The following is a 14884-nucleotide window of genomic DNA, read 5'->3' as shown; positions in this document are numbered from 1 at the left end:
TGGTGTGAAAAATAAAGCAACAACTTCTGTCAATTACAGAGCTACCCTTATTTCAAGAAGCATGCTTGAAGGTAAATCGCCTAAAATAACTATTCAAAACTAAAGTTCTGAATGTAAATACTACAAAGTTACAGAAAAAATACAATGAATTCATAAGTTGATAAAAACTATAATAAATTTCATGTCTAAAACGTTTTTCTTTCTAACCTTCTATTTTTGATTAATGCCTGTATGTAAGTTTATGCTTTGGAAATAACTGTATGTGCTGTTAATTTTCATAAGTCTAAAATGGAAAAATAATTTCTACTTTTAATACAATTCTTTTAAATCCATTTTTTTCTTTCCAGGCATTCCTGATCATGACAGCTTGTATGGTTGCTTAAGGTGCAGAGAAAAAGATCTAATTATTTCTTGAATAACAAATTATATTACTAAAACTAACACTTATCCAACAAAAATAAACTTGACTGGTGCTGTTAAAATCCTTTGATAATGGTGACCATGCCACATGACCAACTTAAAAATAATTCACTTGCACATGTGTGTGAAAAACAATTATCTATATGCAACATTAAAACATATGAACACATAAACCAAAATAAAATTGTTAATGAGAAACGTTTGTATTATGACTTCCTACCACATTATTTTATAAATCATAATTTTTTTTTTGCTGACTGGGCAGTTTAATTTTTAAGGCAAATATTGGTTTTCAGCTTCTGCTTGTTTATTTCTTTTTGGAGTTTGTTTTGTACATTACTAAAAGCTGTACTCTATTTTCCTATACTTTTACAGGGTAAATAACTTCATAAAGCAGTGCTTTATCATGTTTTTGCAATTTTTTTTTTACATACAACGTTAACTTCTCAAAAGCTACAGTAATTTTGCAGTTTTATCAGAGCTTGTAAGTAGTTATTTAGCTGGTATTGTAGTGTGCATTCTACTCACCTCTTGTATGACTGATGAATATAAACGGTTTTCTGAAGATGGCTGAAATTGTTCAGCTTCCTGAAAGGTAAAGCACATACATCATCACTTTTTAACTAATGAAAACAAATCACATGCATCATTATTTTTAATACAGAAAACATTTATCAATTGTTTTCTAAAGAACAAGAAAACAAAGTACAAATAACAGTTCTTTTTTACATATCTACAGAAAACAATTAATTATCAATTAAACAGTTTTATATTAAAATTTACTGTTTATACCTAAACATGTATTCATAATGCATCAGCGTAATAGATAAACAGTAAGTTACAAGTTAACATTTTCCTACATCAAAAATGTATTTCCAATAATACTTACCTCCACTGACATAGCTATTACTCAACTGCCAGGGTTTCACCTTTGCCCATCAAAGCATTGGTCTACCTTTTCCTCACTTGCTCCAGTATTTGATATCCCCACTCAACTGTCATTGTCAATAATTGTCTTGTGATACTCTCTTATGTTAATGCACCCTCTATCCTGGTACTGTATATAAGCACTTCTTTCAAATAACCCTCTATCCTGGTACTGTATATAAGTACTTCTATCAAATAACCCTCTATCCTGGTACTGTATATAAGCACTTCTATCAAATAACCCTCTATCCTGGTACTGTATATAAGTACTTATTTCAAATAACCCTCTATCCTGGTACTGTATATGAGTACTTATTTCAAATAACCTTCTATCCTGGTACTGTATATAAGCACTTCTTTCAAATACTTTGATCACTCTTTTGAGATTGATACAATCCCAGTCTCTAACACTGGCTTTTAGTAGGGAGAAAGGGCAGAAGAGTGTTAGTGGAGGTAAGTATTATTACATATACATTTTTAATTTAGAAAAATGTTAACTTCCTAAAACCATACTTACCTCCACTGACAGTGTTATGTACTGTAATTCATCTTGGATGAGTCTCTGATTTATTATGTTACTTATTATGATTTCAAATTTTAATTTTGAAGACAATTGAATGTCAATATGGATAAAATTTGTCATATTTGCCAACAACACACAATTTTCTATCTGAACAGAAATATATTTTAATAACCAAACAACAATACAATTTAAAATAACAATTATTAGAAATAGCATTTACAAATAATAGTTTATGTACAAGAGTTTTACAAACTTACAAACAATACTGAGTCTTCTACCTAGTCCAGAAATGAATCTTTTATCAACAGTTCATGGTGAGCGAATTATTTCTATGTTGATACACAAGTAAGATTCACTTGATGGGGAAGCTAGCTAGCTCTGTTCTTGGCTGGCTTCATGCAGTTTACAACTCACTTTTCACTGAGGAAGATATCCAATGTCCTCATAAAAGTACCAATGTCCAAAGTTAATTATTTGAAGTTGAATGGTTTGAAATCTATAAACATTCCTAGTCATATATATGTAGTTTTCTGAGTAATAAGCATTTATCAAATATATAGCTTTCAAAGTTTATAGTATACTGAGGATAACAAACCAACAACATTAAACTGTCTTTAAGGTTCTCAAAACTTCAATTGGTAACAATACTGGTATTTTACATACATACACCATATTTATTAATTCTTACACACAAGAATCTTCAACAAATTTATAGAATACATGGTACTTTTGCAATACACATTTAGAAATACAAGTTGCATGCATTTCTAAATATATATTTAACTGAAAAAAATCATATATATTAAAATAAATATACAGTAGTAAATCCATTACAATAGCTATAAATCCCACTCTCTCATAAAGCATCTGAACAGATCAAGGGTACAAAGAAAAGAGTGATACCCAAGTGGAATAATTGTATTACATACAGGACAGGTATGCTCTTCACCCATAACTTAGTACTTGTTTCAAGGGTGTTATGGTAGATGGATAATCATTACTATAGGTCAGCTCCAACCAGATAGCTGAGATTCCACAATTCAGGGTTGGTGTTATGTGGTTTTGACCCTATATCCCAGGTTGATGATTAAGGCAATTGGATTGTAGTGTTATATGTATACATATAGTTTAATTGGTCCCCAAACTATAGCCATATAGTGATGTATTCTAAACCACCAGAATCATGATGAGAAAGTAAACAATACCAAAGCAGGCAAACTTTCTTCTCCTCCTGAAAAGCCCAAAAAGACAACACCCAGGCTTGGAATAATGGGAATGTGTATATGCTTTACTCAACTAAAGAAACAGAACTCATCTGGTCTGAAATTATGAACACTCACCCCCCAGCTGTGAGACCAGAAGCCTTCCATTTGCCCTCAGAATTGTGAAAAGGACATGGAACACTGTGTTCAACAAAGAACCCAGGATAGAATCACTTGTTATTCAGAATTACAAGGAAGTAGTGGACTTCCTTCCATGAACAATATACTAAATCAATAATGATCAAAAATAAGCCATGCACAACCTACCAAATAGCCAAGCATCATCTATGAACCATTAATATAAGTAGGCTCTCATGTAGGCTGGTACTGCTCCAACCAAGATCTGGAAAAAACATCTGTAAATCCAGGTAAGAGACACCCAATTTCTCCCTCTTCTTCAAGACTGGAGGAAATCATTCAAACAATCTAGAAGAAAAGTTTCTGTCCACCACTCCAATGACAGGATATTGGGTGTGGTAAGAAATCCTTAACTCCATTAGCAGAATCTGATGGGGTGGGGGTATGTGGTTTGAGGAGCTTTGAGGGACAGAGCTTTGGAAGCAGATCAACAAGCGAACCAAGTTCCTTAAATGTTTAAAAGCAAACCAACCTTGATATACTCAATTCATTGATCAGGATGGATGGGCAAGATCTCCTTTGCTTTACTCATGATAGTGTATGAGTGGTGGTCCAAAATAAAATGGTAATACCATCTGATGAACTCCAAGACTGTCTTATGGAACACCTGATTTATGCAGAGCATGTTGCAACCAATAGTAAGTATAGTTAAATTGGTTTCTAGTCCAGAATTGGATGAATAAAAGCAAACCTGTATTGACAACACTTGTCACATAGGTAGATCCAGTGAAAATAAAAGAGGTAAGGGATCCTGAAAAGTAGAAACAAGAGGAAGAGAAAAAATACTCACCCCTCCTTACAAACCAACAGATATGGTTAAAATGACTACAATGGTTAGGTCAAAATCCTCAGAAAAAGAAAATCCTGGATCATATGAATAATGTGCAAGAAAAGCATTGGAAAAAGTCCACACACCAACCTGCATAATGTTCTCGAGAGGGCAATTCAATCACACAGCTGAAAACATACAAATGTGATGAATCTAATAAGGTATGACTTGCAAAATTGTCCTTATATGTAAAGAAAGTCCAGAAAAAGCAATATGGATCAATCTGTGAACCCATCTTGCTAAAGTAGTTTGGGATAAATCTCAGGAAAATGAAGGATTCCAATGAATAAAGAGTCAATTTCTAACAATTTGAAAGGATTAAGTGGAACCAACATAGCACCTCCAAGCTCTGACAGGACATAACAAATGGCCTGTATATGAATAGTCAAAGAGAGAGTTACCTGACAAATAAATTAGTGGAAAGGATTTGTCCCCTTTCCTGGCTGCCAGAATCTTTAGAGAAAGGGCTTATCAGGGAAAAGCAGAACATTTCAGTAGAGTGGTGGAGAGTACTGTGCACAACAAAAAATACACTTTAAAGGAAAGTTAATACATGGCACATAAGGTTAGAGGTTCAAATGGATGTTGAGACAAGACACATAATAGCACCTTAATATCCCAACAGAATAATGGTAAAGGCCATCTGGGATTAAACACTTTAAATGATTTGAGAAAGCCACATAACACTGAGGATTCAAATACCATCTGATGTTTAGAATATCAAAAAGTAGTTAATAAAGCTGCCTTACATAAACTGACAGTAGTCAAAAAGCAAGGTCAAAAACCGAGATACGGAGGTTCAATTTCCTTGTCAGATGTCATTGGCAATAAATGTGCAATTTCTGTTGATAAATGGCCATGGTAGGTCTATAAATAGATTGTATCAAATACAAGACATCTTTAGAAGTTAGACACCAATGCTATGCAAAGGAACTACATAATGTCTATACATAAAGCTTGATCTTGGGAGAGTCTGGATGTAGAATGTTGGATGAAGGTTGCCTCGATAGAAATGGCTATAGAGGAAGCCATGGTCAAGCTGGCCAATTTGAGGCTACCAACAGTACTTAATAAGTAGTGGGTTTAATCATAGTCAGCACTCTGAGTAACAGAAGAAGTAGAGAAAAGGAACAGAGGTGCAATCCCATCCAATCTTGACTAAATGCATCTATCACCAAAGCCTGAGGATGAAATTCTGGAGGTCAAAAAACATTTGAAGTTGAGAGTTACAAGGAGTGGTGGATGTGGCAACCATTGGAGTCCTGAAATGAGAGTAACTTCACCAGAAAACCTTGTGATGGAGCATCCATTTAATAAGGAGAATTCTGTTGGGTGAAGGCAGATGATCTGCTATTAAATTTATCACTCCTGGAACATGGCAAGCTAGGAGGGTCATATGATGGGAGGAAGACCAGTACAGAATATCCATAGTTCAAAAACAAAGGTCCTGAGAATGTGTGTCCCCTTGACAGGAAATGTAAAAGACCACTGTGGAATTGCAGGATTGAATCATGACAATTATCCCCTTCAACAGATCAAGACCTTGAACCATTAATCACTGGAAAGCAAAAGGTTTCCAAAATATTGATATATATATTTAAATATATACATATATACCCTCATACCTGAAATGAATCATCTGTGAATAGATGACTCTTAAAATGAGGAGGCAGCATGGGTAGTGTTGATCCAATCCAAAGAAAGAATGCAAATGGCAACATCAGTTTCTGCGAGCATCAAGGAATGAGAAAAAGGAGCCTCATGTAACTCATGGGAGACTACAGAAAGTAGATTAACTCTCTCCAACAAGGCATCTCCACCTAATAAATTCCAAAAACAAAAAAGCCAGGAAACCAAAGAAAAGGCAGAAGCTGACAATCTTACTAAGTCAGAAAGCAGCAAGGAACCCAATTCCTCTCAAATTGATGTGGAGAGCACTGACAGCCTTCCAACAAATTTTTTTTGGGGAAGTGAAGAAAAATATCTTCAAACAAGAATGAGGATCATACAAATCTGAGAAAATTATGATCTGTTCAAAGTGATTGCAGGGTCCAGTCTGGAACCCCATATATCCAAAAGAGAATTAAGTATTTGGGAATCTAAATATATGTCCTCCTGGTGATGGTAAGCATGCTATGTCAAACAAACATGAAGGACAAGGCATAACTATCTTACCATGTAATTGTGCAGCAAATCGCCCAGCATTAACAGTAATATCAGGTGAAGGGGGAAAACTAAGTAGTCACTTTCAGTCTTTTTAGTCATCAAAAATGGAGAAGGTTCAAGGAAACATGAAGAAATCTACAAAATATCACAAACCCAATTGACTAACTGAATAAATGAAGTAGGATGTAGATTTACTATGTTACTCTTGAGTGGCTCTTAGCATGACTGAAATACTGAACAATTACTTTTCGTGGTACGTGGTATAAGTAGTTCAGTGCTTCGGCTCAGAGTGAAACCAAAAGTTCAGCACAATTAACCTTTTAAAGTACATGAAATAATTTGAGTTGCTAAATGTAATGTTACACATTTATTTTAATATCTATTTTTTTCACTTTAATATATATTTAGAAATGCATGTAGCTCATATTGTTAAATGTGTATTGTGAAAGTCCCGCCTATCCTCTACATTTGCAAAAGATTCTCAAATATACTATGTACATATGTAAAATACCAGTGATTGTTCAGTTTTGCTGATTTGGCCACTGAGAAAAAAAGAATGATGTAGTCAGGAAGGAATTTTAACCTTTTGTATCTCTTTGGTTCTCTGTCATTGACAAATGGCACTGCTAATCCAATACCCATACATATTCTATGAGATACCAGGGTGACTCATTCATTGTTGTTAGAAGGTATATTGCTTTTAGGTTCCAGTTCTACCACTGGTGAGTCTGTTATTGCTCAGAGTATTGAGGCTGGCTTTGCTAATGTTTCTCTTTATAACATTTGTTTAGTATCAAAGTCAATTCAGGTGTATTATTGTTGGAAAACAACCTGGCTGGGGATAAAGTTGTTGCTGAATCTAAAATGGTTAGCAAGCTGATTGCTATTTCATCTGAGTATGATGTTACTGAGAAGAATCCGGATGTATCTCCCTCATGTGCTGTGGCATTAATAACATTACATATTTCAGAATTACTTATGCCAAATAAATCATCAATATAACTGATACCATTTATCCAACAGAATTAGAAACTGAAAATACTTCAATTTCTAATACAGATACACATTATTTAGATTTAGAAGTTAAAGTAATTGATAAAAAAGGATATCAGTAAAAATATTTTTAATAAAAGATCTTAATTTTTCAATAAATGGTTTATCCTCCTTACATAATAATGTACCATATGCTCATGTTATAAGCATTATAACTTTATAGTTATATAAATATTGTAAAATTTGAAATAACTTACAATATTCTACTGATAATGTTGATATACTGATATTAAATTTAATACTTAATGGATTTAATAAAGAAATTTTAAATAAAATTATTAAATTATTCTGTAATAAATACAAAAATGTATTAAATCAATACAAAGAAAGTAAAAATCAAAAATATTCTACTAAAAATTATTTTAATTAAAAATAAAGTCATCTAAAAACTTGGCATTAATTTATACAGATGTAAACATTAAGTTGTATATAAAAGCACAACAGTCACAGTAAACTATCACTTTACTTATGTCATGTTAATTAGTGCCTCTACCATACTGGAAGCAGGAATGCTATCTTAGAGTGGTAAGTTCTATCTTACTGAACCCCAAATGGTAATATCGTATTTTCATTTTATTTGTCTTTTTATATTTTTGTTTTTCTTATTTTAACTTGGGAGAGCATCATCTTCCCACAACTGTCTGCAGGCAGTGTAAGGTGATATAGATGCGGGATGTTGTGAGCTTGAACACCCACATCTTACTCTCCTAATTTCTAATTTTCTAATGTGAGACTAGTGAATTGAAGGTTAAGACTGATAGATGGTGTATCTTCTTCAGTCATCTCCAAAACCTAGGATACATTTTATAATCCCACATTGTATCTTAGCTTGTACCCTATGATCCTTTTTAAAAATATGCAGCATATTTTGTTTCATGTTAATGTGTTTTGTTCATAGCCTAAAAATTTATAGTTATAATGTAATTAAGCAGAGGTTGGTATTTGCTGTTTTTAATAAACAAATATAAACAAATTCATATAGCTTCTTTTGGTTGTAATTGTTTAATTTCACTAATATATATATAGCTATATATATATGGTATCGTAGTTAAAAATTATCTAATGCCAATTTTTAATTCTCTAAGGGAAATGTAACACATTTAATATTACATATTTATTTTAATACCTATGTTTGTGTCAGTTCAATACATATTTAGAAATGCAAGTAACTTATACTGTTAAATGTGTATTGCAAAAGTCCTACCTATTCTCTAATTTTATAGAAGATTCTTGAGTGAAAAAACCAACAATATACCATGTATGTAAGTAAAATACTAATGATTGCCAGTATTATTGGCAACTAAACTTTCAAGAACCTCACTTTGATGCTTACAGAAGGTAACCAACATAACACAGAGTTTAATGTTGGTTTGCTACAGTTAGCATACTATAAGGCATGAAAGCTACAACTGTGATAAAAGCTTATTAATCAGAAAGCTACAGATATTTGACCAGGAATGTTTATAGATTTTGAGCATAAAAAACATCTAATATCAGTGAAATAACTTTGTGTATTATTATTTCTAAAAAGATTCTGTATGACTTTAGTGGTAACTCTCAGATGTGAAGGACTAGCTAGCTTTCTTATTAAATGAAGTGTACCTGTGTATCAACACAGAATTAATTTACTCATCTTGAACCATTGATAAAGTATTCAGTTCCAGACCAGAGAGAAAACTCAGTATTGTCTGTAAGTTTGTAAAATGTTTGTATATAAAGTGTTATATGTAATAATTGTTAATATAAATTTTATTGTTGTTTGTATTTTAAAATATTTTTGTGTTAAGAAAGAAAACTGTGTGTCAAACATGTTAACAAATATCATAAATTTGATATATATCGACATTCAATTAACTTCTAGACTAAAATTAAAATATCTGCCAATTTGAAATTGTAACATATAATATATCAGAAGAATGTCAGAGATAAACTGTAATATATAACATAGATCAACTTAAACATTTCCCATCACAGATTCACTGATTCCTTGAGAATGGTTGGTTGGTTCACATTTTATGACACAAAGCAACTAGACTATCTGCACCAAACAACCAGTCAAAAATGAAAAGTGGAGTAAAATTATTAAAATTCATAAAAAGGAGTTAAAACAAAATAAAATCTAATTTTTGAATTAAAAACTTAAATAGTGTTAAAAATGCCAATAGCCCTCAAAATCTAAAACATTTGTAAGGTGGACAGTGTCACCATCACTAATGACACTGTCTAGCTTCAGGGGTAAACCTTGGAACAAAACACGTCATTGATAGTAATAACAATGGCATGACAGTAAAATGTGGACAATTGTGATCTGAGTATTACACAGACCACACATTGTTGCATCAGTCCCAGAGAAAAGAAAATGATGACCTACGTAAGTCTAGTTAGGACAACTTCCACTTTCCAATCCTTACAGAAACAAGACAGCCAAAATCTAATAGAGGGTTTTTATTTGGAAAAGCTTGTTTTCACGTAGCTCATTCCAACTCAACAATCAACTGGCATGGAGCTGAGCCTTGAATACAGTACTACAGTCCAGGTATGCAACAGCAATGATAGCATCAGAGTAAACAGACTTAGCTGCAGTATCAGCGTGCTCATTCCCCGAATACCAATATGATCTAGTATCGAGAAGAACTGGAGAGAAGTATGTGCTAAAGAGAAATGGGCCAACTGGTTTTCATTATCAGCAAGAACAGGGTGAGAACTGATGTGAAGTGATTCCAGAGCTAGTTGAAAACTAAGCAAGTTGGTGTAAGTATTACAATCTGAGTATTGCTTGGCTTCTATGTGATTTAGGGCAAGAGAAATAGCATAAATTTCGACAGTGAATAAAAAAACTGTAGAGGGGATTCTGTACATAACTACCAAACCACAACAAACCATGACAGAGCCCACAGAGCCACCTGATTTCGTACCATCCATATAAATTGGAATGGAAGGATGGTTCGAAAGATATTCAGCAAATAAAAGATGGTACTTCTAATCGGGAGTATCTGCTTTTCTCAGAAAGGTTACATTTGGGGATAGTAATAAGCTGACCAGTGGCTACAGCAATATCATGCAAGAGCAGACCCAATTTATCCAACTGCATCTGGATACAAAGGCCAAACGGAACAATGGCAGATTGTCTGCTCTGAAAAAGTTTGACTTACTGCAAAAGGAAAACAATCCCAGGTGGGATGTTTTGGTAAGGACTGAAGTTTCAAAGAATAGAGTAGGGACAGTTGCAAATTGCAGAGGTGTAGAGGTGGTTCATGTGTACAAGCTAAGGACTGGGCAAGTGTGGAAAGCCCTGGAGCAGAGCTGAAGTCCCTCATGACAAACAGGTTCCAGTATCTTCAAGGCCAAGATACTGGCAGAGCTATAGATCAGAGACACATAATCTAATTTTGATAGAATAAGAGCACAATATTATCTTTAGCATAGAACAGCAATCTGCTCTCCAACTGGTGGAAGAGAGGACACAGAGGATGTTCAGTGCTCTTGTACATTTGACTCGTAGCTGCTTGATGTGTGATATAAAGGTCAGCATGTGCATGGGACTGCTGAAGAACAATGCAATTTGAAAGTGTGGAATACCTATGAAATGTATCCCAGGTCTGATTTTGAACTTTCTGTGCCACATAGCAGACAGGTTTCCACCACAGACGAGGAGACCATGGAAAACGTGTTGAGGTTTTAGGAATACATTGAATAGCTGCCTGGATAATACAGTCTGTCACTGCTGCTACACAGCTGTCCATTGATGGCATACAGACAACGGCAGGATCAAGTTCCACAAGAGCAGTGAAAGAGGGCCAGTTGGCTTGATCCAGCTCCCACCAGGGCATACGAGTTGGGTGGTATCGACTATGGCGTCTTTCTCAGAATGATAGGAAAATGATCACTGCCACGTGAGTTACTGTCAACCCTCCATGATAAATGGGAGAATAGTGAAGGGGATCAGACTGAGAAATCAAAAGCAGCAAAAGACTGACTAGGTGCATGAAGATAAGTAAAAGAACCAGTATTGAAGAGAGAAAGATTGTGATCTAAGAGCATACACTCTATGGAGCAACCCCTCCCCTCAAAATCATCACCTCTACAGAGGAGATTATGTCAATTAAAGTTCCACAGGATTAAAAATGGAGATGGCAAATGTTCAATGAGTGCATCAAAGTCTAACTGATCATAGGTCTCTTAAAGAGACAGGTAGAGAGAACAAACAGTGATGGCACAACCCAAGGAAACACAGATGGCTACAGCCTCCAAGGGTGAATCTCATGAAAATAAGTAAAAGAACCAGTATTGAAGAGAGAAAGATTGTGATCTAAGAGCATACACTCTATGGAGCAACCCCTCCCCTCAAAATCAGCACCTCTCCAGAGGAGATTATGTCCATTAAAGTTCCACAGGATTAAAAAGGGAGATGGCAAATGTTCAATGAGTGCATCAAAGTCAAACTGATCATAGGTCTCTTAAGGAGACAGGTAGAGAGAACAAACAGTGATGGTATGACCCAAGGAAACATGAATGGCTACGGCCTCCAAGGGTGTATCTCAGAATGGCTGGTATGAGTATTAACACTTTTACTGATAAGGAGAGAACAACATTTTGACATTCCTAGGTCGTCTTCAGGTTAAGAGAGAGAGAATTTGAATGTGATCATTGCCAGACATATCTTAGGTACAAGAGTATAAATGGGTACCGGACTGTAAGGGGCATTGCAGGTGGATATTAGGTTGTTAATTAGTATAGGTATAAAGGTGTTCCTTTATATTGGTTTAAATTTGGTTTTAGATGTTAGATAAGTAGGGCTTCTTTGATTTTACGTTTTTTTATATTTGTTTCTCTACTTAGTGTCTGGGTGTTTTCTATGGTTATGTTGTGTTTATTTGATTTGCAGTGTTCAAAACATGTGAAGATGTTTTTCGTGTTCTTTGAATTTAGTTTCCATTTTTCTGATTGTTTCTCAAATATAGAAGTCGTGGCAGTTATTGCATTGTATTTTATAAATTATGTTGGTGTTGTGTTTGTCAGTGTAGAGTTAACATAGTATGGACTTTAGTTTTGTATCTGGTTTTTGAATAAATTTGGTGTTTATTGGAAAGTTGTGTTTTGTTATATGCTTTTCCCAATTGTTGGGTACCTTTTCACTGATGTTGGGGAACATATGGTATGCAGCAGTATAAAGTTTTGTAGTTTGTTGTATCTTGGAATTTGTTGTTTGTTTGTTGTTTGTCTAGGTGTGTGTGTGTAATTATTCCAAGAGTGTGTCGAATGGCACATGCTTATAAACCAGCAGTGTCACCCCTCCATGCACTTGTCCATCACACAGTCTGTCATTTCTGTACAAAGAAAACTGCCAAAAGGTGACTGTATTAGCAGATTTCAGAAATGTTTCCTGTACAGAAAGACATACAGGATGGTAATAATAAATCAGTTGTTTGATGTCATCTAGATTAGAACGTAAACCTTGACTGTATTAAAGTAGCCATTTTTACTTGTGTGTAGGCAAAGTGAGTGAACAGCTTTTCTGTGTTCGACCGTGTCTTTTTTATTTATTCAAGGGAGGTCTATTGACCTGCATGGATCCTGTCCTAGGTCAATTGGGCAGATCTTTTTCATTGTACAAAGAATGCAGTAACTGAGGGTGTGAACAATGGATTAATCTGCATCTCAGGGCTGAAGAAGATGGATTTGAGGAAATGCCTGTACATGGATAACCTTAAAAGTAGCAGGTATAAGTGATGATGTAAATGTCAAAATTAGGACACCGGCCAGCATCATAATTCCATCTTTGTGAGTGGAGATATGCCTCACTGCAAAAACTCTTTGGGTGGAGAAACCAGTGAGGATCTCTGACTCAGGGATGTTCTTCAAATCTTTCTTAACAATAACTCCTTGTGATGAATTTAAAGTAACATGGGGAGTAACCTCAATACGTATATTTCAAATGCAAGAGGAGTTTACTGTGTTAGGAATGGATGTTTCCACCAATATGTCACCAGAACAAAGCTCTTTGACTGACTTAGGAAAGCCAGGAAGTTCCTCTAGTCCCTTTTGAATAAAAAAGGGAGACATTTGCCCTATAGATTTGTCTGATAAAGAATATAATATTAGAAAATGAGGTACAGGTGTTAAATAAGTTGAAGATTGCTGTTCAGAATCTTCAAGACATGGTTGTTTACCCATGGTCTGTTTGTTTATTATATTTTTTTAATCTGATTTCGGGGATCCATAATAAAGAAAGAATGTTTCAGTGCTCACTGACCACACCCACCATGGAGCCCTATGAGGGGATGCACTGCAGTGCCAAACAAGGACTGCAACAACACCAGTTTCTTTAGCACTATACCCAAACACTATCAGATGCAATGTCCACAACACCCATTAAGAACATCCAACACTGGTACTTGTTTCACCCTAGCCCAAGTGGACCAACTGATTGATCCTGGGGGGCCACCCCAAGGCTGCCTATCTACAGGAATTCAAGGTCAAAGTGGTGTGTCAGGGTTGGACCCCTCAACCATCAGGACCCTCTCCTCCCCTTCACAGATCACCACACTTGGCAAACATGTGGGTGAATGTTTAGATCCTAGAGGAGATAAACTGAAAGAACAGAACCTTCTCTAGGAGGTATCCTCACCACATACAGGAATCAACACCAAAGGGTTTGCTTGAGAAAACTCAAAATATTTGCCTCTCTTTTGCAAATCTGTTATCCAGCTGAAAACTAATGTTATTTAAAAAAATGTGCATTAATCATACACTTCTATACTATTCTTCTAAAATATAATTTTGATAATTAAAACAACATTGACTAATCATGTTGAAGTTTTTTCAGTCTCTTTATAAACAATTACTTGAAATGTTTTTCTTTGTTTTTAGGTAACATTAGAAAACTTACTTACTGATGGTAAACCTGGAGCATCTAGCCAGGTGCTAGCTATCACCTCAGGAGACAAGTTCTTCTCTCTAAACCAAATACCCAGTTGTTCATCAATCTAATATTATGTCATCCTTTTATTTTCATTCAACCTATCTGTAACATCTAAGTTTAACTTAGCCTTTCAAACAGCAGACACCCCCTATAAAGGTATGATGTTAAATATTCAGAGTAAATAAAAATATATTCTTCCATTTTTATTAAACAATAACTTGTGTTTTTGAAGCCCTATTTGAATTGGAGGCCTGTTGTAAAATACCCCAATTTTGAGCAGCCTGATCTCTGGAACAAATTGGACCTGTAAGATCTGTCACTGACACTGAATATAAACACTAATTTATAAGTGTTTACAGATAAATTACTGATCTGAAAAACTAACTGCAATTTGAATAAGAACCCTCTGACCATTTCATGCTAATGCTTGGAAATTAAGCTATGCTAGAAAGGTTAAAAGGACTAACTTCCAAGCAGACAACTCTTTACCTGGATAATTACATATTCCTTCCCACGTACCATGTTGAAGCTTTTCTGAATTAAACTTATGAATCTCAGTGCATCCCTGGTGAAATTTAATTATCCCTATGACAAGCAATTAAGGCATTTCTAACTTTCATTTTTTTTTATAATCACCTGTATAT

General features: G+C 34.7%; 1 protein-coding gene across 1 annotated transcript in view; it reads right to left on the bottom strand.

Moving 5' to 3' along the window:
- The window catches only part of LOC143223374 (aminopeptidase O-like), a 66214-nt gene that overhangs the window by 17869 nt on the left and 33461 nt on the right, over positions 1-14884 (bottom strand). The window contains 2 exon segments of the mRNA XM_076451280.1: positions 949-1008; positions 14212-14275. Coding sequence (XP_076307395.1) covers positions 949-1008; positions 14212-14275 — 124 coding nt within the window.

Source organism: Tachypleus tridentatus, chromosome 8 (assembly GCF_004210375.1).
Source record: "Tachypleus tridentatus isolate NWPU-2018 chromosome 8, ASM421037v1, whole genome shotgun sequence".
Taxonomy (NCBI): domain Eukaryota; kingdom Metazoa; phylum Arthropoda; class Merostomata; order Xiphosura; family Limulidae; genus Tachypleus; species Tachypleus tridentatus.
The sequence above is the reverse complement of the archived record's forward strand: the minus strand, read 5'-3'. Positions and strand labels throughout refer to the sequence as shown.